The sequence below is a fragment of the Agelaius phoeniceus genome, chromosome Z (assembly GCF_051311805.1).
Source record: "Agelaius phoeniceus isolate bAgePho1 chromosome Z, bAgePho1.hap1, whole genome shotgun sequence".
Taxonomy (NCBI): Eukaryota; Metazoa; Chordata; class Aves; order Passeriformes; family Icteridae; genus Agelaius; species Agelaius phoeniceus.
This window is the reverse complement of record NC_135303.1, coordinates 48,320,342-48,343,696: the sequence shown is the minus strand read 5'-3', so window position 1 is coordinate 48,343,696 and position 23,355 is coordinate 48,320,342. Positions and strand designations below refer to the sequence as shown.

The window sequence follows — 23,355 nt, the reverse complement described above, 5'->3', positions numbered from 1 at the left end:
TATGATACCATCTTGTTTTCAGGGTGGATTTTTTTGCTGTTGCCTTTGGGGGGTGCCCCAGCATGAAAGAGACATTCCCATCCTGTAATGGCAGGATGCCTGTCTTCCCTTAGTGGAATGTCTGCAGAGGTTACTCAGAGATTTTGGAGCCCTGTACTTACTGCAGTGCTGACAAATACAGACCATACATTCTTAACTTCACTCAGCAAGACTTCTAAACCCAGGTAGCCTTCATAGATTTGATTTCACAGCTTTATGAATTCAAACCTTACCCTTCTAGTCAGAGAAGAAAGCCCTCCCATGTACATCAGCCTTCACAGACATCAGTATTCTCTTATGTCTGTGCTTTTGCCAGCACATGAGCAAGTGAGTAGGTCTCCACAGCTAACAGCTGAATTACATCCTGAATTTCCCTCTCCTTAAGAACCAACACAAATGCAAGCCAGTAGATCATATTTGGAGCATCCCATTTCACCAGGAAGATCTCAGTAACTGTAATACATCATCCATTAGGCTCCTGCCCAGCTCCAAATCCACTGCTGCAGCATTTCCTATGCAACGCAGGCTAAAATTTCAGCATTGACAAATCCTATTTGCACCAAAACCCTTCAGCTGGCAAGAAACCACCACTTTGCTTCTATTATGGAAGGTGAAGAAAAAGAAAAGTCAGGAAGATGCAGGTATACAGCAATAGATATTAAAATCAAAAGCCTGCAGAACTTCCTCCAAGTGGACAGAAAAACCAAGGAGAAGAATCCTTTTTTCTGCCATGTATAAATTCTAGACAGGCTACTTAACATATGTGAAATTTTGTTATTTCTCCCTCTCCGGGAGAGAAAACTTCCTGGTTATCCATGTCACTCCACTCCAAGCAGGCTTTTGACAAGCAGATAGCCTGCAGCACAAATCTTAGTTAAGCTCTTTGTGGCCTACCTCTACAATCAACTGAAGGTTGCACAATTCCTCCAAGGATACTTCAATAAGCGCATTGCTCACAGTGCCTGCTTGCAAGTAAGGCAAACATAAGAAAAGTACCAGCAGACAGAAGGGAAAGCTTTGTGTGATTCTAATAGCAACAGGCCAAACAGAGGCAAGCAAATATAAAAGGAAGCTTTCTCCAGAAAAGAACAGGGAAAATGAACCTGGTCAGTTTTTCATCTCCTGGTTTGGATCACGGATGCAATAAATCAGCTGACCATCACTGTAGTTGTTTCTCTGGTATCATCTCAACGACAACCATTTGCTTCCTTGGAAGACATCTTGCAACTTAATCAAATTTCTCAAAGAAAATCTCTTTGCCACCAGTTTACATTAGGGAAAAAAAACCACTTTTAATACTATTCTGTGTGAAAAATGTATGTCACCTACCCCAGGTTCCTGCCTCCTATCACTGGATCCCAAGAAGAAGGGATCAGCACCTCCCTCCCCACTTCCTCTCTTCAAAAAGCTGTAGAGAGCAATGAGGTGACCCCTCTGCCTCCTTTTCTCCAATACAGAAAAACCAGGTCCTTAGCCACTCCTCAGAAGACATTCATTCCAGCCTTTTCACCAGCATTTTTGCCCTCCTCTGGATGTATTCAATGCCCTTAAAACTTTTTTTAATTTGTGGGGCCCAGAATTATACACAACACAGGTGGAAGTTATCTGAGAATGAAAGTAAGTGGCCTCCCAACACCTATCAAATGCTACAGTGGTCTTGAGATCTCCTGTCTCTGGTCAGATTCTCCAGTCTTTGTAATTTGGATGCATCTGACTGCAAATGAAAGACCTCATGTGTTAAATGTTTCAAGGATTACAGACAAAAGCGACCCCAGAAGTCAATACCAGCACTATTTGTTAGCATTAGGACTTGCAGTTTTGCATTACAGTTTCTGTCCTGCTCCAGAACTTCACACATTACCATAAGCAGCAGAGCACAGCCTATTTGATGCATGAGGTCCCAGTGCAACACAGGGGCTCAGCAGAGAAGTGGAAATGTGAGAAACAAGAGAGTGAGTTGGAGAAGGAGAACAAAGAAACCCCTGTGTTTATTTCATAATGTGTTCCACCCTGAACTGTATTGCCTTTGACTGCACTCAATCTTGCTAACTTCTGCAGGAAAAATTAAGGACTTAATCCTCACTTCACAAGCTACTAAAGTCAGGCAAATGCAGCAGTAGAATATACAAAAGGTCACTGCTAAGATGTTGAACAGTAGTGTGGTTTTCATTCAGGCTTATCTGGCATTCACACACCCTCACATCTTCCCTAATGTAAGCTTAGCACAGGAGATGCTCTTTCAGAGCTTAAGTCACACAGTGACTTAAATCCCATTATCTTCATGAGGGCTTGGATCTCTGTCTGTCTTCAAGAACAAGGGGACTCCCTCTGGACTGTGTTTTGTGATATACCCAGCTGAAACAAAGTTCTGGTAAGGGACCTGAAGTAGGCAGTGCCCCCCTGCTGGCATGGTATAGATGGCAATCTGGTTGCATTTGTCTTGTGCCTACAGTATTTTAAGAATCCTTCTGAACCAAAACAAGTGTCCACTGATTCTTGACAGAAGAAGCACATGGGAAGCAGAAGTCCCCACTCTAAACTGCTGCCAATAAATCAGCAAATCATGCCTGTATTATCTATCATAGTGAATATCCAGAAACTCAGATGTACCTACCCTTCCTCCTATTGCGGTTGCACTCCACTATGAATTCAAGGGGTGTTGGAAGCATGAAGAAGAAATTTAGACAGTACTATTCATATACACAGTTACATGTGAAAGGATTTGCATAATTTATCCACAGGCTGACATTAAAAAAATTCAATATTTAAAGCAGACATTCCAACCTTTTACCATCCAGTTCTTGCCATTTCTCCCATTCATGGCAATAAAAGTAGCACATTAAAAGGGCTCTGTACAGCATCATATTTAAAGCTACTTTGTGTTCTGTATACCACAATTTCACAATATTCTGGTCTGCAGAATGTTGCTTTCTGCAGTAGGAAATCTCTCTCTTCAAACACATCATGATCCAACATTCCAGTAAATTCTTCTCACTTTCCATAGGCATCCTCTTTTCATTTTCATAAGAAAATATCTCAGACCTTGCCTTCAAATCACCCAATAACAGAATGACACCCAGAATATCTTAATGAAGTTCATTGTCTTTTATTTCAAACCAGTTTCCCTACTTGTCCAAGCCAGCAGTGACAGAGGGAGTGATACAGTGTAGTACAACATGGGAGTCAGGTGTTTGTGCACAATTTGCTTTCACTCAAACTTAGCAAGAAATAAGCAATACACAGTGAAAAGTATTATAGCTAAACTCCTTCAGGACCCATTCCAGATCCTTCAGTTCCTGCTCTCTCCTGGGAAATCATACACATTGGTCATTATAACACTAGCCCAGCTCTGACCTGGCTTGGCAAAGAGCACTTCTAATGTAAAATATAGTAATTAAATGAATCTGATTGTCTTCATTTAAAGAACTGTCACAGGAACAGCAAAGTGACAAATCACCCTGGCTACACACTTCTGTCAACGTCTATGATGTAGCAGGGTCAGAGGTACAAAATATTCCCTTGCTGTTACTTATGTGGGAGAAGAAGCAGCAATTTTAAGCCTTTAACCTCTTGCTACTTTCTTCTCGTTTTACACAGCTAATAAGGATCATTACTTCACCATGGCTTCTGTCACTGTCAGACAATAAATAGTGTGATTTCCATATAGGGTGTTGAAAGGTCTGAGAAGCACAAAAAGAAAAAAAAAAAAAGCTACAGAAGGAAATCAGCCAAATAACCTACTATTTTGTACTGTTTTTCCTGGACCACAGTCCCCACTGCTAATGCTCACTCTCTCGCTAATGAAAGGGTCAAGGATTTTGCCATGAAGAGGCCATGGATTTAAAAAGACACATTTCAAGCTGGTCAACTTTCAGGCAGAAACTCTGCTGCCAACACAGCAGCAAAATCCCAGTGCTGGCACAGCAGAGGATGACCTTCCACTGCACAGAAACAGCAGACTTCTGCATACCCTCTTTTAACAACAAGACCGGGAAAGGACACATTCTACCTCAGCAATACAGAAACTGTCAAATGATTTCACAAAATCTAAATACCCTCATCAAACTTTCAAACAAAGCAACTTGTCACCACATAACTGCCTTTCCTTGGCTGCTAATTTAGATCACCTACCCTTCAAAACAACTCATTGCCTTCCTCCCCTATGGGCAAAACTCCAAGGAAAAGCAAATCTGATCATTCTATGCCATTAGAGACAAGACTAATATCTTCAAAGTTTGCTTCAAAGGCAACAGCAAAACTCCCACAGAAGCATTCTGCTAAGGTTAGTGCTACTGCTAATTAGCAGAGTGAGACCTCGTCTTCCTCAATAAGGTGAGTGAGGAGGTAGGAGAATGATGTTTTTCTATCAGTACCTTATTTGACCACTCCCAAAGACAAAACCTGGTTCCAAACTCCTCCAATGCTTCAGAGACCTGTATAATCCTGTACAGTAGAGAAAGATCAAAAGCAACCACCTACAAGTAGATTTCAAATCCAGGCTCTTAGCTATCAAAAACTCTGGCCTAAGCTTCATTTTAGGGCTGTACACTGGGAAGAAAAAATTACTTATGAAAATTACATAACCATTATGCTCTGTCAAGGACATCCAACTGGCCCTCAGATGGTGAATTTTCACCATCTGAGAGAGCTGAACGATTAAGCTACCTTAGCTGTAGGTGTTCAGCAAGCAGAATCTATAGCAGGTCTGATTCTGTGTAAATTAGAGGGGACCTAATGACAAAATTGCAGTATTTTTTTCTTTCTTCCAGGAATGCCATAAGAGATTATGAGAATGGTATAAGAACTTTCTCACCATTCAAAAAATCCTATCCAACAGAAGAATGAATTCAGAGGTGTTCTGGGAAGAGCCATATTAAATTAAAATCAAAGAGCCATGAAATCCACCCAAAGACCTCCCAGAAAGTGAGGATAATAAAAATGGTCACTAGCAGATCAGACCACATATCCTACCCAAAGTAAGCCTATCGACTAGAGGTTTGGTGGTCTGCTCAGTTTGACCATCCTTGTAGACACAATTCACAGATTATTCTGAGCTGGAAGGGACCCAGAAGGATCATTGAGTCCAACCCTTAAGTAAATCTCCCTTTGGATATCAGAACTGGCAAACAGAAAAGGTTCTGGCCTCAAAACTAAGGAAGCAAATTATAACCTTTAGTCCTTAGTTTGCTGCACCAGTCTGGCCAACTTGGACGATTTGCATCAGCTTGGGCTTTAACTCCAGGGAGAAACCAGTGTCCAAAACCACCTTTATTTTCAGTACAATATTTGCACTGGGAGATCTTGTTTTATCTTATTGAAACTATTTGTAATTTAAAAATAGGACTCTGCTTAATGAATTAGCATTTCCTGGATTTTACCACTCTGCAGAGACTTCTCCTTAATTGAGTAAGTGGGTAAGTTCCAGACACATTAAGTCATCTGGCAAAGAGCTGGTGCCCCAGACAGCATCTTAACAGACATCAGGAGCTCAGACTTCACTAAAAGATGCTTTTTGAATTTACCTTCTCAGAAAGTCCTATTATCATACAAATCCTGACCTTGGCATGCAACATCTTGTTGGAATGAAGGTCTGCCCAGGGTGAATGCTGTTAAGCACAGGCAGACAGTGCTTCCAACTCATGTTAAGTCACCAAGCTGCAAAAAAAAGCAGCCATCATAGATGCTATTCCTTTGCTGCAGCCCTCCTGCCCCCACCTTTAACTGCAGTCTGTAAGCAGTTATTTCCCTTTACTGGATTCATGGATCTCCAGCTGTAGTGGCTGTATCTCCAGTTTGCAGGTACATTAGTTCAATTCTGTGCAAGCAACCTTGCACTACAGCAAACAGTGCAAAGTCTACACATCATAACACTAATTCTCCTTCAAAACAGGCACTGAAGAGTGAAATGAAACACAGCACTGCTACCACACAAACTGCTACCTTCTCACATAGATGTCTTCATACCTCACTACTTTGTGCAAACAAATCAGTCCCTTTCTTCTCCAGTTTGAGCTCCCTATTCAAAATACCCCAAACTCCCTATTCAAACCCCCAAAACTTTGGTTGTTTTCTCTGTTCTTAACTGTGAAATCTTGCTCCTCTGGTGAAAAACACCCACCACTTTCAGAGATTAAAACATTATTTCCATGTCATGGGATAGAGTCCTGCAGTAAATGTTGAATTTGTATATGACATCAATATCACCACACATTAAACATTTACACAGCCTCATGATTCTACAGTTTCTTCAAAAAGAAAAAGAATGAAAAATACACACGTGAGATAGAATACAAGAGAAAATTATAAACTTCCTCTGAGGCCAATATTTCAGTTCCCAACAGCATCCAGCACCATCTCAGTGATGCTTAGACCATTGCTTAGACCAAATAACCAGATCAAGCTGCCTAGAAAGTAACTGTGGCAGAATAAAGGAACCTCATTCCCAAATATTTGTTCAGTGTTTTCAATTTCTCCTACACACATCCCTAATTTTTCTATTTCACACCATTAGGTTAAAACAATTCCTCACACACATAAGCTAATACACAGAAACCCATAGAAGATTGGCCTTAAATCCAGGTAAAGTGTGTAGGAATACTTTATTATCATTTCCATCCTTATTGTGGTAGTGTTCTTACCAAAATTAACTCTCAAAATATCAGAGACAGAAATTTCTGCACTGGGCATTTTTTGCTCAGTATTTGGCCAGTCTTTGGGGCAAAGGTGAAAGAAGGCTTACATACATAGACAAAATGTCACTCTTTGGGCTTACTCTGCCTAAACCACTCTTCGTCCTTTATAATACCTGCCTCTGTGACATGGCATGAAGCAAATCAAGACTTGCACACTGCACAGCAGGCTATGCATCCAGGTGGTAGGGTGCCAATTAGGCATGACCCAGGGCCAACACACCCTTTGTGGGAGGTCTCTCCTCTGACTTGGGGCTTTCGTCTCTGCTTGCTGCTGCCCTCTCCTGCTCAGACTCTCCAAACGCTCCACTCTGGGATCACGAATCAGGGACAGGTATACTCTTCCAAGTCCTCAATAAGCTATTCCAGGTGCAGACCCTACCACAGTAGACCATCCCCTCTCTTTCAGGGTGCAAAGGGGAGGGGTAGGTGGCCCCTTGTTTGCCAATCACACTTACCTCCTAGAGCTTGTTTCATAACAAAATCCATGATTGTTGCTTGGGGTCCTGCCCACCTTCACACCTCACATGCACAGAGACTGGGAATCCTTGGAAGGCAGCCTGCAAAGAGGCACAATCAAAACAGGTATAGTATCTCTAGGAGAAGAAAAAGCTAATGCCTGATATTCCTCAGCTCTCTCCCCACAGCCTTCCTCCCTTTGTCTGAGTGCAGACAAGTTTCCAGCCCTCCATCCTTTCAGACCCTGCTTTGCACGACAGGGCACCCGAGAGGCAGAGCTGCATGTTGGCGAGCGGTCAGCGGCTGGGAGGAGTCGGGGATACACGGCGGCTCCCCCAGACTGGGCAAGTGCCCGGCAGCAAGTGCGGAGGACAATGCGGTCCCCTTTCATGGCTTGTTATCTGCGGACGGGCAGGAAGGAGTTAAACCTTTGAACTTTCTCGTTTCCCCGCCTGCTTCTCGCCCTCTCGGTTTTCAGAGGGTTTGCTCCGAGGTGGCAGGTCCGCCCGGGACCGCCGAGGGGGCATTTGAAGGTGAAGCGCCCTGCAAGTGCCCGGAGAACAAGCGGGGGATGCTGGGCGATCAGGATGCGTATGCCGTCCGGGTGGCGGGACGGAAAGTCCCCCGCCGGAACCCCTCGGAAAGCCCCCAGCGCAATGCCAGGGAGGGCTGCACCTCCTCAGGGTGAGCCGGGACGCCTCAAGGTTGAGACCGGCCGGCCCCAGGTGCGGCACAGCTCCGGCTGCTGCATCCCACCCCACGCCCGACTTCGGCACCGGGTCACGGCCATGCCAGCACCTGGAGGGACAAGAGCTGTGCCCGTCTCCGTGTGCGTGCACCCCGCCTCTCCTCTCTGCCCTTCCCGGCTCGGCACGGCCCGCCCGCCCCGGCGCCGATACCTCTCTGGGCGGCCGGCGCTGTGCGGAGACGGGCCGGGCCGGGGCAGGTGGCTGCGGCAGGTGCCGGCTGCTGCGGCTCCTCTCGTCTCCCGCGGGCTCCGGCCGGCGCCCGTGTGCCCGACGGTTGCCGGGGAAGTTGTGGGCGCGGAGTATGGGAGAAGGAATGAGTCCACAGCTTCTCCCTACTTTTCCCCCGCGCCCCTCTTTTTATCACAGCATTTCCGGACCATCCCACCGACACGGTCCCTCCTTCCTCCTCCCCTCGTTGCGGGAGCTGGACTCTCTCCCTCCCCCTGCCTCCGGCTCCCCCGCCCCTTCCCTGCGCCGCCCTCGCCCCTCAGTGCTCGCCGCCGAGCAGGCCGGCAGCGCTCTCCGATCCCCGCCGAGGGGTGCGTGTGCCTGCCTGCGTGTCCCCCACCCCATCCCCGGCTGTCTCCAGCAACCAGGTGTCCTTGGGCTTTGCCGTGGGGGGAAGGAGGGGTGGCTGCCAGCCCGCCGTTGCATTTTGCAATTGGTTCCTTGCCTCTCCTCGGGAGTCAGTGTGTGTGCCAGGGGAAATCTCTGCAACCACGGCTTCCTGCAAAAGGGGGAGGGTGTGAGAGAGCGTTCTGCATCCTCTGTTATGAGTCCTTCCCGGAGATCCCCTCTCATTCCCTAGGTCCTGGAACGAGTTAGAGAGGCAAGGAAGAAGACAGGGAGGGAGAAGACTTTCTCCTCCCTCCTGCTTCGGCTAGGATTAACTGTAGCCGGAGAAGAATCTGTGCTCTCGCTATCCAGGTTGGGGGGGGGGGGGGGGGCGAGGCCGGGGGGGAGGGACGGGGGGGCGGGATGGGGGAAAAGAGGAAAGTCGTCTCCCTGCGATTGCCGCTGAAGGACGCGAGTGCAGCGATCCGTTGTCCAGCCCGGATTCGGGACGGCATCTCAAGGTGAGAAGGAAGGAGTTGTGCACGGTGCGAGCGCTGCGTGGCAAAGCAGAGCAACATCCACTCCAGAGCACCGGCGCCCACCTTTAGGGATGCCGACAGCCGGCTTGGAGCTGGATGGGGAGGGGACGAGCTCTGCTGCTGATCCGCCCTTTTGTCGCTAGCAGGAGAGGTGGGACAGCAGCCCCCAAAGTATGGGTTTAAAAGGAAGGAGGGGGCTAGAGCGGAATGCTGCCGGCAGTAGTGGGAGCCCGGGGATGGGGAGCAGCGGCGCCTCCCGGGGAGACGCCGGCACGGCCCGTGGGCGACGTCGTCTGAAGGTCAGGAAGGACGCCGGGGCCGCACCTGGCCCCGCGCAGAAAGGCACGCAGATCCTGCAGGCACCACAGGCCAACAAGTCCCTACCGGGCAGCGATGCCGACCATCGGGGCTCCGCAGTCTGCAAAGCTTTCAGATGCCGATGCGGGAGTGCGTGTTTCTACACTGAGGGCAGTGTCTACCACCTGGGTCTGCCTCAGTGCTCCGTGCCTGTCAGTGTTTCAAAGGCATTTGGATAATGCCCTTTATAACATGTTTCAATTTTCTATCATCCTGAAGTGATCAGACAATTGGACTAGATCATCTTTTTAGGTCCCTTCCCCTGAACTGTTTGGTTCTATTCTGTAGCCTCCCAGAAAACCACTTTTGCAGCTGACACTAATGTTAGTCTAAGAATTAACCTGGGTTAGCATGTGCTGCACTTTTTCTAACAAATTTCAGAGAGGAAAAAAAAATACCAAGACAGGGTGGAAAACCCTCTTATTTTGTACCTTAACTCGCCCCCAGAAATTACCGTTCAAAAGGCATAATGCAGCATTTTTGATGCTTTTTCATACATAACATAGGAGTGTGTCAGCATAGATTACTGTTCTCAAGAAATGAACCTGGGAGCCTGCTGGAGCTGTGTGCCTGGGTTCTGTGCTATTCCCCAAGTGTCTATATGACTTTGAGCAGGGTTTATATTTTGGGTCTGTCATATCACAACCCACATTCCTTTTTCATCATATGATTGCTCTTAGAGAGGACAGTGTCTCCACCCCAGACTACCAAACCTCCATACACACACCTTGCTCTCGCATCTCAGAGTCTGAGAAGGAACAATACAAACACCCTCAAACAGAAGGATCAGAAAAGTGTAAGCTAATAGTTAGAACATCCAGTTGCCTAAAATCAGCTTTCTTCTTCCTATTTTGGCAATCCTGGACTGTGCTACATCAAGAAACCCCTGCAGCAGCCAAGGGTCAGCATAGCCAAGTGGGGTTGCTGAGAAATGTTCCTGTTTATGGGCTCATTACAAGCTTTGCAATAGCGAATGTCCTCCCTTCTGTGCAGAGAAGAGTGATGTCATCCACAGGGATTTCAGAAGCCAGACAAAACAGACATCCAGAAGTCCCTGAGAGATCCTTGAGCTTCTTGTTGACCTGTTTAGAACTGCTGGTCTGTTTCCAGAGCCAGCTGACTCTCCAAGGGTCATGTACCTGTGGTTCTGTTTCCAAACTGCTCCCACCTTTTCCAGATTACACAGCTGACACAGAAAATCATGATACATGAGACAGTGAAACATAGCTCTTAACACTGACTACATCACAGTTCCCTCCTCTTCAGGAGACCAAGGCACATCATAATGAAACCACAAACTCCACTGAGATACTCTGAAGCCTAGCGTCAGCATCTCTACCCTGCCTCAAGCACCAGCTTCCATGTAACTCCCACAGGATGTACCTTCTAGATGAAAATCCAATCACTTGTGAGCCTGATTTGGGTACCTCCTGCCCAGGTGATACCCTGACTATTCAGTCAGGAAAGTTCCCACAAGTACACTCCTCACCACATGAGGATCAGGCACAAAGGCAGGAAAGGACACAGTCGAAATAGATGATGTAGTCTATAGATCTGTGTCTATTCTTAGTCTCAGAAAGGCTTCTTGAGAAGGCATTTACCTCACAGGCAGAGCCTTTACTCAATTTTCCAAGAAACCTAGCTGGAAAGATAGACTCATGGGGATCTGCTAGGTGATTTACCTGCCATACATTATGTCTGCTACAGGAAAAATAACAGCTCCTGCAGCCCTGGTAATGATATGAGCAATGCCACATGTATCTTCTTTCTGATGGCATATTACAATATCCTAGGTTCATAATAATTTATGAGTATGAATCTAGAAGTAATGCAATTTTATAACGTTTACTAGACAGTAAAAACATCTCAGAAACAGCTGTGTTTTCTCACCAGAGGGATAGAGACTGGTGTCTGTGAATGGGGTCTATCCCAGCACCATGGACAGAGAACAGCTGAACCTGCACTGCCACCTCTAAAATTTCCCCAAATGCCAAAGCCAGTTCGTAGTCTGGTTTGCACTGTGTAGCTGACATATGCCTGCTCCTGATTGTGGTAATAGGCTTGTTCTTCCTTGCAGAACCAGAACAGTAGGAATCCACATTATGACCTTGCTTGGTGCAGATGAAGAGTACAGAAAACTGAGCAAAGATCTCCTCCGTGGAGTTTTCTGCATGGAACTCAGATTTCTTCCTTGGCCACCAGCGGGGAATCTGTGTAAGAAATGGAATAAGCCAATAATTGGGTTTGGTGACATTTTCCTTAGAAAAATGTAAATTTGGATCTCCAAAAGGAAGGAAAGGTCTGTTTTCAGAAGAAAAAAATAAATTAGTCAGGATGTTTCATTTCAACATCTTAAAATGCAATGTTTGATTATTCATTTCCATATGGTGTTTGACTACTAAACTGAAACCAATGCCATGTGAAAATGATACTAATAAGAAAGCTCACAAACAAAGTGTAAAGGTTATAGAAAATACTTAAGCAGCTGCCCAAGATGATCATACTCTGTTTCTTCTTCCTTTTTCCCCCCTTATATTTTATGAGCTCTCACTATTGGAAGCACTGCACTGTTCAGTAGACTGCTGGCAAGACCACAGCAGCAGGATGATTAGCTTTTTGTCAACACAGCTACTGAGAGAGAGGAGTCAGGTACTTTCTAATGGTAGTTCATATACATCAGCTGCAAATCCTTCTCTGGTTTAGTTCACTGAACACAAATCTACTATATGTTTCATTTTCTCTTCAACTGTCAATTCTGACTGTCAACACATTTCAGAATTCAAGCATTTTTTGCCTTTTCAGAAGTGTTGAATTGTTTCTTGTTGTTCCATTCAACTTACAGCAGGTTTTGAGTCAGGTCTTTATTTTCCAACCAAATTAAAAAAAAAAAAACACACATAACATTCTTTTTAAGTGTGTGTTTCCCTTAAGCCAAAACTATAAAAGGGTTTTTCAGCCATTTCTGATTGCTCTGAAGCTCCGGTCCCTTGAATTTTCATGAAGATTAACTTTCTAGTTGAGCATTTGCTTCAGCTATCACAAGACCAAATTTTAGCTGCCCACCATCAGAAAAACTGAAACAAACATGTATTGATTGTTCTGTCTTAATGACATATGAACACAGGAATGCAAACTATCTATTTTTTTTTCTTTTTTATTTTAATGAACAGAGATGCCCCAGCTTATTTTATGAATAAGCCACTTGTTAAGCTGCCATTTACAGCCTCTAGCTCCTAAGCTGACAACTTCTTGTTTGTTTGCTACCTTTTCTACTCCCCTGGTCACTGTATCTCTATTCCTTTCTTCTTTTCCTGTTCTCTGGACAAGTTCTTGCCTTACCAGACTGATTGAGAGTCCCTTCTCAGCAGGACTCTGATTCCTGTGGATAGGCATGATCAGGTAAATATCCTGCAGCTTTTATCTCCAGGATTTAGAGCTCTACATTAGAAGGCTTCCTTGGCAGACATAAGTTGTCCATAAAGCCATGAATCCATCTTTATCACTGCAGTGGTTAAATAAAGCATTATCCAAAGCATATCAAGTTTTGTCATGAGATTATTATTTCAAGTATGTAAATTCCTTTTGGCAGGAATTTTTCCACCAGTGAACAAGTCATCCAAACAAGAGCATTTTGTGATGTGTCAGCTTATACATGAGTTTAGAAGCAAAGAGGTAAAAAAAAATTACTGTTCTATATTTAATGCTGTTGAAACATTCTACTTTGAGGTATCAAAAGTGTTGCATGTTTTCCATGACCAAATCACTTTGCCTTGCTTCAAGCAATACATGAATGTCTGAAAAATAAACAAAATCATAGCAGAATAAATTGGATTTTTTCAGAATTCTTTTGTCATGGAGAGGGAAAAAGAGGTCACACTTTTCCTCTTTGTTGCAATTTAAAGTGCAAGCAAGATTCAAAATGTCAAACACACTTTACAACAGAATTTCTATTTTCCCAGGTAATTCTATGCCTTGCCTTCTTTTATTACTCTATGTCTTGGAAAAGAAAATGATCAGAGGGAAGCAGCATATTTGGCTGAAATGATAGCTTGGTGTCAGTTGATATGGTCTGTAGTTCTTTTCCTGTTTTAAAAAGAGTAGTCTCAAGTTCTGACCTCATCTTGGAAGGGAGGCTGTCACCTCAAAATGTCAATCTCTGAGCCATAACAGCAAATTTAATTGTTTAACATTTTAAACTTTTCATTAAGCATGAAGTGAATGTGTGCTTGTGTTAGTTTAACAGAGCCTCATATTTACTGGGGAGTGGGAGAAGCCATAGAGGCAACTTTTGAGAAAAAACCAAAGCAATAAACAACTGCTTGAAGCTTCTAATATATCTAGCAGAGCCAGTCCCTGAAGGCTCTGAAAATGGACATGTTACTACTGTTATTTACAATTACAGAAGTTGGTAATGCCTCTGTGATGACATATTTAAGTAGGAAAAAACCTGCACGCACACTCTCCTTCTCCTTCTTCCACGGGGTGGGGAGGCGGCCGATGGGGGCCATGCCAGAGCCATGCCACCGGGGCCAGCCACGCAGCCAGGACCATGCAGCCACCTCGGCACAGCTTGCAGTGAGCTTTGCCTGCTTAGCTGCTTTCAGCCAGCCGTGCTGCAAACAGAAGGGCAGGGGTGGCGGCAGCAGCTTCTCCTTTTGGGAGCCCCACACAAAGAGAGGCGCTGAACGCGACGGTGTCACGGTGCCCGGCACCACCCACACAGTTGCTGGGGGTCCATGTGGCCGACAGCGAGGGGCATGAGGAGCAATTTCCCAGCGTGGAGCCCGGATGGGATCAACTTTTCAGCCCTGTGAAACCCTGTAAGAACTTTTCAATTGGTAGATCTTGAGAACAAACAAACCTACAAACACCAATTCTCTCCCAAGTCAGAGAAAAGGGAATGGTGAAAATTTGTGAGGAGAACAGCAGGCAACATTAAGGTCAGTGAAAAGGAGGGAGGGGTAGGAGGAGGTGCTCCAAACCTCAGAGCTGAGATTGTTTTGCAAGCCATGGTGAGGACTATAAAACAAGAAACTATTTTCCTTTAATTCATGAAGCACATGGAGGGATGCAGAGATCCATTAGGCAATTGAACACCTTTCCTGGCTGTCCAAGAATCCTTCTGCAGGAGAACTCCTGGTGGAAGAGCAATGAGTGCCAATTGCCACCTCAACGGTAAACCACCGGCAGTATCAGATGAATCCAGATTCCATGATCCCCATCCAAAAAATGATCCGTGAACTGGAGTGCCAAGGGGTGCTCAGCAAGACCCACTCACCCTTCAACAGTCCCATCTGGCCTGTGCGCAAGTCTGACAAAGAATGGAGACTGACTGTGGACTATTGTGGCTTGAATGAAGTGACTCCACTGCTGAGCGCTGCTGTGCCAGACATGCTGGAACTCCAGTATGAGCTGGAGTCCAAGGAAGTGAAGTGGTATGCCACTATTGCCACTATTGACATTGCCAATGCATTTTTCTCCATTCCTCTGGCAGCAGAATGCAGGCCTCATGTTGCTTTCACCTGGAGGGGTGTGCAGTACACCTGGAACTGAATGCCTGCGTCCTCCACCAAAATTGTCAAGTTTTAACATTGGCCAAAGCCAAGCACCCACCAAATAAAAAACCTATTTACTCATTTTCCTCTGCTCAACTACAGCAGAGGAGAATGAATAAATAGATTTTTTCTTGAGTGCCTGGCTTTGGCCAATGTCAAACCACTACAGTGCATATTTTTAGATACTTCAGATACATGTAGAGCAATTACTCTGAGGGGTGATGTAGATGCTGTCAAATTAGGCTGTTACAGTATTATGCTCTTTACACACAGATGTTTCTGAAGAGACCATGGTAGTTAAATGAAGTCTGAAAGCTTGGGAATCCTCATAACTTCCTGTTTCAGTTTTGAACTTGATCTCCACTGCCTCACTTTGATAAGAAAGCTAAACATGTGATGAAGTCATTTTCTAGGTAAGTGTATTTGCTGAATGAGATTAGCAGAATACCAGTACCTGAAAATAAATCTGTGTTATCCACAAGAAATAGACATATATGTCACCTTAGAATGTGTTTGTTGGGTGTTTTTTTTTTTTTTTACCTCAGTGGAACTGTAAAATGTAACTTGTAATGTCACACAAATTAAAGTATCCAGCCAGCTTGCTCCCTGCCTTTACTGGCATGACATTTCTTCCATTGATCCATTCAGTGTCAGTGAATCAACAGCGCCACAGTGTTGTTGGAACAAGGTTGCATGCAGGTAGCAATGTTGGAGATTCAATCCCCTCGCATTGCACAACCAAGCACAAGGAATACAATGCAGTGAGGAAACCCATCTAACAGGCATCCACAGTCTAATACATCACATTGTTCTTTCATCAGTTTCTCTCTATGGGGCTCCACGGACATACACTACCATACGTTTTTCTGCTTCATCCTTGTATTGCCAGTTGATCATATATGTTATAGTTCCCATAAAATCTTTTTTCCTTCTGGTATTTTTTAAGACTTCCTCTCTTCAGCAACTGCCACAGCTTTCTGACAATACTGTAGCTTTGCATTTATCTCTCTGACTGCAAGTACTCTCCTTTTGCATGCAAATCTATGCAATGGAGAAAAAATGTTGCATCTTCTATTGATTTTTCTCCCACTGGCAAATTTTTTACACCTCATCTATTAGACCTGCATTATTATCCCACTGTCTTCACGGGCTATGACAACTAGTCAGACCCCAGGATTTAGTCTAACCCTTTAAAAATTCTTATAGCTAGAACTGATTAAAAAATAGTTTGTGATTTTCTTCTTTTGATTTTCATATCCTCCCCATGTACAGCTTATGCAATTGAAACCCTTAACAAAAAGGAGAAGAGTTAACTAAGCTGTAAAATGTCAGTGGAATACATCGGCTGTGACCATATTAAACAGTCACAAAATGGGTGTCTGACTACTGGCCAGTAGAAATAAGTAGCCTTAATAGTAGCCTTAATAAAGTTCTTACAACTAAATATGATGAGTATTAGACAAATGTGGCCAAAACACAGATTTTGATTTAAGCTAAAGCACTGGAGAGTTAAGCTTAATAGACTGAAATAACTGGACTTCGACACTTCCATTAGTGCATGTGTGCTGAATCCAAATTAGTTCTTCTAAGCCTGAACATCTCATATAACGAGTTCACCTGAATAGAAATTATGTTATTGTAAAGATGATCTGTCAATTTAACTCTTACACAGGGCCTTCCTGTATAATCAGTTTTTACTGAAAATTAGTAACAAAGTAAATGAGAAAATTCACTGTGTTTAGAGAATCTTTGGGAAATGCAAATCTAGAGAGGAAAATGTCCTGTATTGACAGTCAAAGTATTTCAGGATTCAGTAACTTGAATGCTTAATCACTAATGTGAATCTCTGTGAAATACAAACATTGTTCCATACATCCTCATGTGCCTTTTAATTTCACATTGCTTTTTGCTAATTGCCTGCATGCCATTTCTCACCTAATCTCCTTTTGTAGTATTTAGTCTTCAAATGACAGTGTTTATCAGCCAGATGATGCACACAAGCAAAGCAGGTCACTATTCTTGCACATAAACATGAATGCCTCTGTCCAAGCTCCTCTTGAGGTGCCAGTAACAGTGAGTAAGAATGAAGTCATTTGCCCACTTGCTGAGACTCTGTGGCATGGGGTGCCAGGTTTGGGCAAGCTGCGCTGGGGAGGCCTGGTTGATGTTGCTTCAGGCTTGGCCATTTGTGTGTTCAAAGTCAGCTTAAGCAACCACACAGAAAACTTTGTTTTTCCATTCCATTTGTGTTGTTTCTCAGGTTTCCAAGCTGCCAGGGAATGGTGGCAAATTCCCTGCTGGGCTTTCTTCTATAAATCATCATTTCTTTTGCTCCCACTCAGTCTCCGTCACAATTATACTTTGGACTAAACCTCTCACTTCAGAGAGCTCTCTGTTCAGTAGAATAGTGAAAAACACTCAAATAATGGGTTAGGGCTCTGTGGTTAAGCACATGTTTAAGCAACCTGCCTGAAAAACAGATGTAGACCCCAAAGGAATATGAGAATCAAAGCTACTTAATGTGAAAATAGGGCAGATATATAACGCACCTGCACATTCATTTAGTACTGTCTATCCATTCCATGACTTTCTAATCCATCAGCAAGTTTCAACCTCAAGTAACACGGGAGTAAAAGTCTCATATTGTTAGTTTTGATTAATTTCATGGAAATTGTTGGCTTGTTAGAGGAGAATTAAATTTTATTAAGTCTTCATGAGAGACTAATTGTAGTAAGAATCTCTACTAGGAAATAAAGAATCTACTCAGGAGAGTTTTCAAGGAATTAACATTATATTAAATTGGTGCATGTTTGGGTTTCTTTCCCCTTCAATTTGAAATGGTGAGAGACTCAGCTGAATTAATCTTCTCCGCACTTTTTTTTTCCACTTGGAGCTACCTCTTATAAAATTACTTCATAAGCTAACTTTAAATGCATATACACTTGTGGATATGAGATTTGCCTTTTGCTCCATGCCATATGAGACTTCACTATTGCTACAAAATTAAATAAAAACTAGAAATTGAACTCTGGGAGGCACTAAAAGTTTGCTGCCTGTTATGTGCATGAATTTCAAAGTGCCCTATTCATTTATTGAAAATTTATTGGACATGTATTTCTTTCACACCTTATAAAGATAGACCCATGAAGACAGTCCTACTCCATGAAGGAAAGGTAAGCAAAACAAGAAAGCCATCACCTTTCTGCAGGAGCAGAATTTGAACACAAGTGTCTGGAAATGAGTGCAGAGTGAACTCTTGCTCCTAATACAAACCAGGAGGTCCAATATTAACAATACAGCATCATACCACAAATAGAGATACCTGAAGTTCATCAGCAAGGTCAAGTAGATCTGTTGAGATCATTACTAAAGGAGGGCATGAAATAAGTTTGAGTCATGAGAAGAGCAGTAGAGTATCCAGAGGAAGATCTATCCCAACTCACTGAGGGTGGGAGCAGGAACAATCAAAGCCAGGTTTCCAAGCACACGACCAGTTTCTCTGGACTGGTTTCTTCCTTTCACTTTCAAATGACAAATGTGATTTTTATGGACTGGTTTCTTCCTTTCACTTTCAAATGACAAATGTGATTTTTAATGTCCTAGTGCTAGACAAGATGTCAGTCCCATATGATCCTCTTAGGAGTTTGTTTATGCAGAGGTGACACCAAAATACTGATCATGCCTGGATGGAATATTTTCCTGATCAGAGACTTCAAGGAGCAAGTGGGATTCCACTGGCCATGTAATGCCAGACCAGAGCCAGACATTGGATTTTGTCTCGCAACAAAAGGGAAATGTTACCTAGACATTTTCATCATGTACTAGCCATGTTCATCCATTGGCTAGTACAACTGATATGGCTAGATAGCTCTCCTGTGAATCAGAAGTGTTTGGATACCCAGGGAAGAGCACTGGTCCCTAAAGAGCTGATCTCATTTCCCAGGGATTGCGGAAATGGATGCTGATAGGGTCAATATTTGTTAAGGTGAAGAGTGGTGACATGGTAGTGCAAATGATTTGCAGATCAAAAATACTTCCTTCTCAGATAGCATCATCCTTACAAAAGCTTAGTTTTTCCTAGTCAAAAGAATAAAAGTTATTATTTTCTGTGCTACCAGTGTCTTACAAAGCAAGTCTCTTGACTCTGAGATCCTGGCAGGATCCTGTATTTTTGGAGGTGAATGAGGTTGAAGATCTGAAAAAATTACTGGCTTCAACAGTGAAGCACTGCTTTTGGGGTAGTTCTAAGATTTTCAATAGACAGAGAACAATTGGTTCGAAAGATGAAGTATTTAAAAAGTGTACACTTGTGTATGTGTGCATGAGCCCCAGAAACAGCAGAGGAGGTTTTACATTAACAGACTGTATTGGTAACCAAAGACATAGGAAACAACAATCAAACTGCTAAACACTGGCAAACAGATATTTTTATACTTGACCCCAGAAAATTACTGCTCTCATAAGTTCACAGCCCATGTATGACCTGTCACTGACAGCCTTTCAAGAAAAGATGGCAACACAGTTATAGTGTATCCTATGCTGATTCTTTTCCTCCTATCTCCACAAGAAACGACACTGCACATTTAAAATGGTCTAAAAATCAGGAAACTAGGACAATGGGCTTATCTGGTTCATGAATGTTCAAGTAAGCATCAATGTAAAATAGCTGAGGCTTCCTGAAGCGTATGAAAATCAGTTACTCCAAGAACCTACCACGACAAACCCAAGAGACACAGTGGAGACTCAAGAGCAAGCATCCATTGTCCTCTGTGTCATACATCACTGATCTTAGTCGGAGCAGCTGGGAACACTCCTCTTGGTGCTGGTGACTTGATGTGAACGTGTAAGTGCCAAGCTTTAACCTACTTAGAGACAGTTTAAAAATAGTACCTCACCCTCCCATAAGGTCTTGCACTGAGTTTCATTACATTTGTCTCCTACAGCATATATTAGTGGAAAAGTACAGAATAATATGGTGTAGGCTTCCTGAAGACCCAAGGAGAAGATTAGTGGTACATGTCAGGTCACTTTGGGACAGAAAAACAGCAGAAATGTCATGTTTAATTGGTGACCAGTTCCCTTTTTGACTCCCAGCATAGGATAAAACTATGTAATTAGCAGACAAACAAGTTTGGGAAACCTCATTATGGTTCTGGGACTGAATTATTGTCAGGCTAGAATGAAATGAGTATTCAGCAGGTAAAGGTCAAGCTGTCTCAATTGTATGTCAGTGCAGAGGGAATGGAGAACCCCATCTATTCAATTCACAAATCCCAGAAGAAAATTCAAGTTATGATGATATATTTAGCTGTCTAAAAAGGACAGTCCCTGTGATGCAGCTGAGACTAGAGATCTTCTGACTTCATGAAGGCTGCAGCTCAAAGTATCATAGAAGGCAGAAACTGAAATAAATAAAGCAGCATCTACCAAGCAAACACTAATGAGAACTTAACTTCCAAGGAAATAAATGCAACTTGTGAGAATGGTGTCAAACCTCAGCCTTAGAAAAGAGAATTGAAATAAAGCCCACATTATGATAATATCTTTCATGACAGTTTCTGTAAAAGGACTTCCTTACTTTAGTTTGGTGATGCTTTTTTCCGTTTTTTCTTCAAATTATTTTTGATTTAGTTTTCACAGAGTTCAAGAAATGTTAAACTAAAAAAATTAAATCTCACACATTTCTGTCAAAACCACCTGATAATCAAAATCTTCAGCAGAAAATGCTACCGATAAAACCTAATGACTTCAAAAGTTATTACTCATTTCTGCTTCCATTTTCTAGAAGAAAAATGTTTTCAATCACAAAAGAAATTATGCTTCACAAAAGCTTTCCTTTTAATTTTACAAGGAGTTACTTTGATCGCAAAGAAGTCTAAAGCAGCTCTGTTTGTGGAAAGGGATTCCACAGAGCAAAAGTAAGAGTTTGGTATTTTTTTCCCTAGGAAAGATTGCAAAATACCATGGTAGGATCTCTTTGTCAGCTTCTGAGACTAGATGAGCTTTTGGAGAGGAATAAAAAGGATAGGAACACAGTGTTCCTCCTTTTAAAATAAAGGCTTTCAGAGCAAAGACAGAGCCGCTCTTAGAAAGTCAATTCTCCTGGAGCTTCAGGAAAGATAAAACTGTCTTCTACATGTTCAACAGTAAGGGAAACTACTAACTGGAAAGTAGTTCTGTTTTCTGACAGGGCATTTAAACATTGTGCGGGTCCTACCAGGAAATTCAAAACTGAGGGGCTTAATAATTAAACAACCTTTTCCACATGATTACCACATTGGATACAGAGCTGTGATTGAGTTATTGCTTGATGACACTACAATTTCATGTGGGTCCTATTTTAGGTTGATTACTTGCATTGCTTAATTATAAGGTACATCACTGCTTGAACTGATTTACTGTTTTGTTTATTGCATCATGTGATTGGCTGATTCACAAAGACAATTATGCTCAAACAAAATCACTACCAGAAGCCTGGAGAATTGAACTCCTGCAGTGAGCAGACTGTGTCTTCCTTCCCTTGTGTGTTTTCATGATTGTGGATTTTTTACTTTACCCTTCTTCATGAGTATGAAATAGCACATTGATTATTTGCTCTGGATGGATTGTGTGACCTCAGTTTTTATGGCGCATGAGGCAACATAGGTGAATAGCATCCCTCAGCTGTCAGCTAAAATCAAACAGGCCTGAGATTGCTGTCAGTTTGTCAGAAATGGGTGGAGGATGGCAGCACATGAATGCTCAAAGGAATTTAAAGTGATATTTTCACTATACATCCCTTCAACCAGATAAGAGATAATGTGTAAAGGAGGAATTACCATAAAAATTCCAAACAGAGGGTTCTCTTGTCCCCTTTTGGAGGTTAATTGGCCTTTAAAGGGAGGCTGGAACATAGTTTGGAAAGAATTTGGCCAAAGAATTTTGAAGATAAAGTTACAACTAAGGCCATATGTGATGAAGCACACTTGGGCTGTGGTGGAAAGGCTTCTGTATTGTCACATCCAAGGTAAAATCCAATCTTAGGATCAGATCTTGACCCTTACTGGGGAAGGAAGTAGCAGCACGAGAAATTGGAAAAGAAATTCTGAATTCTTTGATATCACAAAAATGGAAATACATTACCTGTTGTAGTAATTCTCAGGAAACTTCCAGTCTCCCACATACAGGTCTGCTTTATCTGACTTGCCAGAATCATTTCAATCAGGTTCAAAACTGCAGCAGGCTGGGAGGAGCAACACCAAAAAAAATTTATTATGTGCTCATCATAGAATCACTGTCCTAGGGTGACGTTATGATGCTTGTATCCCCATTCATGTGTTCTGTTAATGTTGGATATTATGTTCTGTATCTTTAAGACTGGCTCTGAAGAGGGAAAGTTTTGTTTTGGTTTTCTTATCAGCCTGGCAGGACACAGAGACTGCAGCTTTTGCTTTTGCTGCTTTTCTTCTCGCTTTGCTCTCTCTCGCTCTTGCTTGCTTCACTTCTGCTTGCTTTTGCTCATTAGCTAGTTTAGCTACACTGTCCAAATTTCTTCCTGGACTGTTTCTCCTTTCCTTTTTCTGACCATTTCGAACCTGCTCCGGACTGGGACCTGGGAAACACTAAGATCCTGCACCTTGTGGCCTGCAGCAGCTGCCCCAGCGCCGGAGGGACTGAGAACAGAGTGACCACCCCCCCCAAGAGAGACTTTTCTGAATTTGTCATCTTTTTCAGAGTGGTGTCATCCGGTATTGTTCACTTTGTATGCTGGGGGGTGCTGTGCCTATTAAATAAACAGGTTCTTTCCACTCCTCTCCGAGGAATCCTTCTCAAACCAGTTGGAGGAAGGGGCCGTGTGGGTTTGCTTACTGGAGGGGCCCTAATTTGGAAATTCTCCTCCAAATTTGCCCTAAACCAGGACACATACAATGGTTTTGTTTAATGGGACCTTACAAATCATCTAGTTTCAGCCCTCCTGCCATGGGCAGGAACACCTTGCACTAGGCCAGGCCTAGTGCAGAGCCACACCTAACCTGGCCCTGAGCTTCTCCAGGGATGGGGCATCCACAGCTTCTCAGGGCAACCTGTTTAGTGCCTCAGCACCCTCACAATAAAGAATTTCTTCCTAACCTCTAATCTAAAACTACTCTCCTTTAGCTTGAAGCTGTTATCTCTAGTTCTGTCATTTCATGCCCTTGTGTCCCTGTCCTACCTGAAGAACCTGTATTCCAACTCTCTGAACCATTCCAACTCTCCTTTCATGGAGGCACCCCTTTCACATCTCAGTGATGCCAATAAGAGTATGGCTCTGCAAGCAGGCACACATCCCTCACTCTCTTGTTCATTCCCTATGTTCTGTGTGTTTGCACAAAGGCATTCAAATTTGGTCTCCAATGAAGCCAACTTACTGCCTGGAGTGTCTGGAATTCCTCTG

The 23,355-nt window shown here is 43.3% G+C and overlaps 1 protein-coding gene and 1 long non-coding RNA gene across 9 annotated transcripts in view; one reads left to right on the top strand and one right to left on the bottom strand.

Moving 5' to 3' along the window:
- The window catches only part of CPLX1 (complexin 1), a 107,937-nt gene extending 99,622 nt beyond the window's left edge, over positions 1–8,315 (bottom strand). The window contains exons 1-2 of the mRNA XM_054652505.2: positions 8,087–8,315; positions 7,187–7,288 (exon numbers count right to left, since the gene is read on the bottom strand). Of these exons, the coding sequence (XP_054508480.1) occupies positions 7,187–7,217 (31 nt within the window). The 5' untranslated portion in view covers positions 7,218–7,288; positions 8,087–8,315. The remainder of the gene's footprint in view (positions 1–7,186; positions 7,289–8,086) is intronic.
- Positions 8,316–8,908: 593 nt separating this feature from the next.
- LOC143692043 (uncharacterized) lies at positions 8,909–22,729 on the top strand. Of its 8 annotated transcripts, none has more exons than XR_013179913.1 (4): positions 8,909–9,012; positions 11,465–11,601; positions 12,977–13,059; positions 15,216–22,729. It is a non-coding gene; the product is annotated as an uncharacterized LOC143692043 (long non-coding RNA). The 8 variants fall into 8 exon arrangements; XR_013179908.1 differs by adding an exon at positions 12,715–12,786 and having other exon boundaries at positions 12,977–22,729; XR_013179906.1 differs by lacking the exon at positions 12,977–13,059.
- Positions 22,730–23,355: the final 626 nt, after the last annotated feature.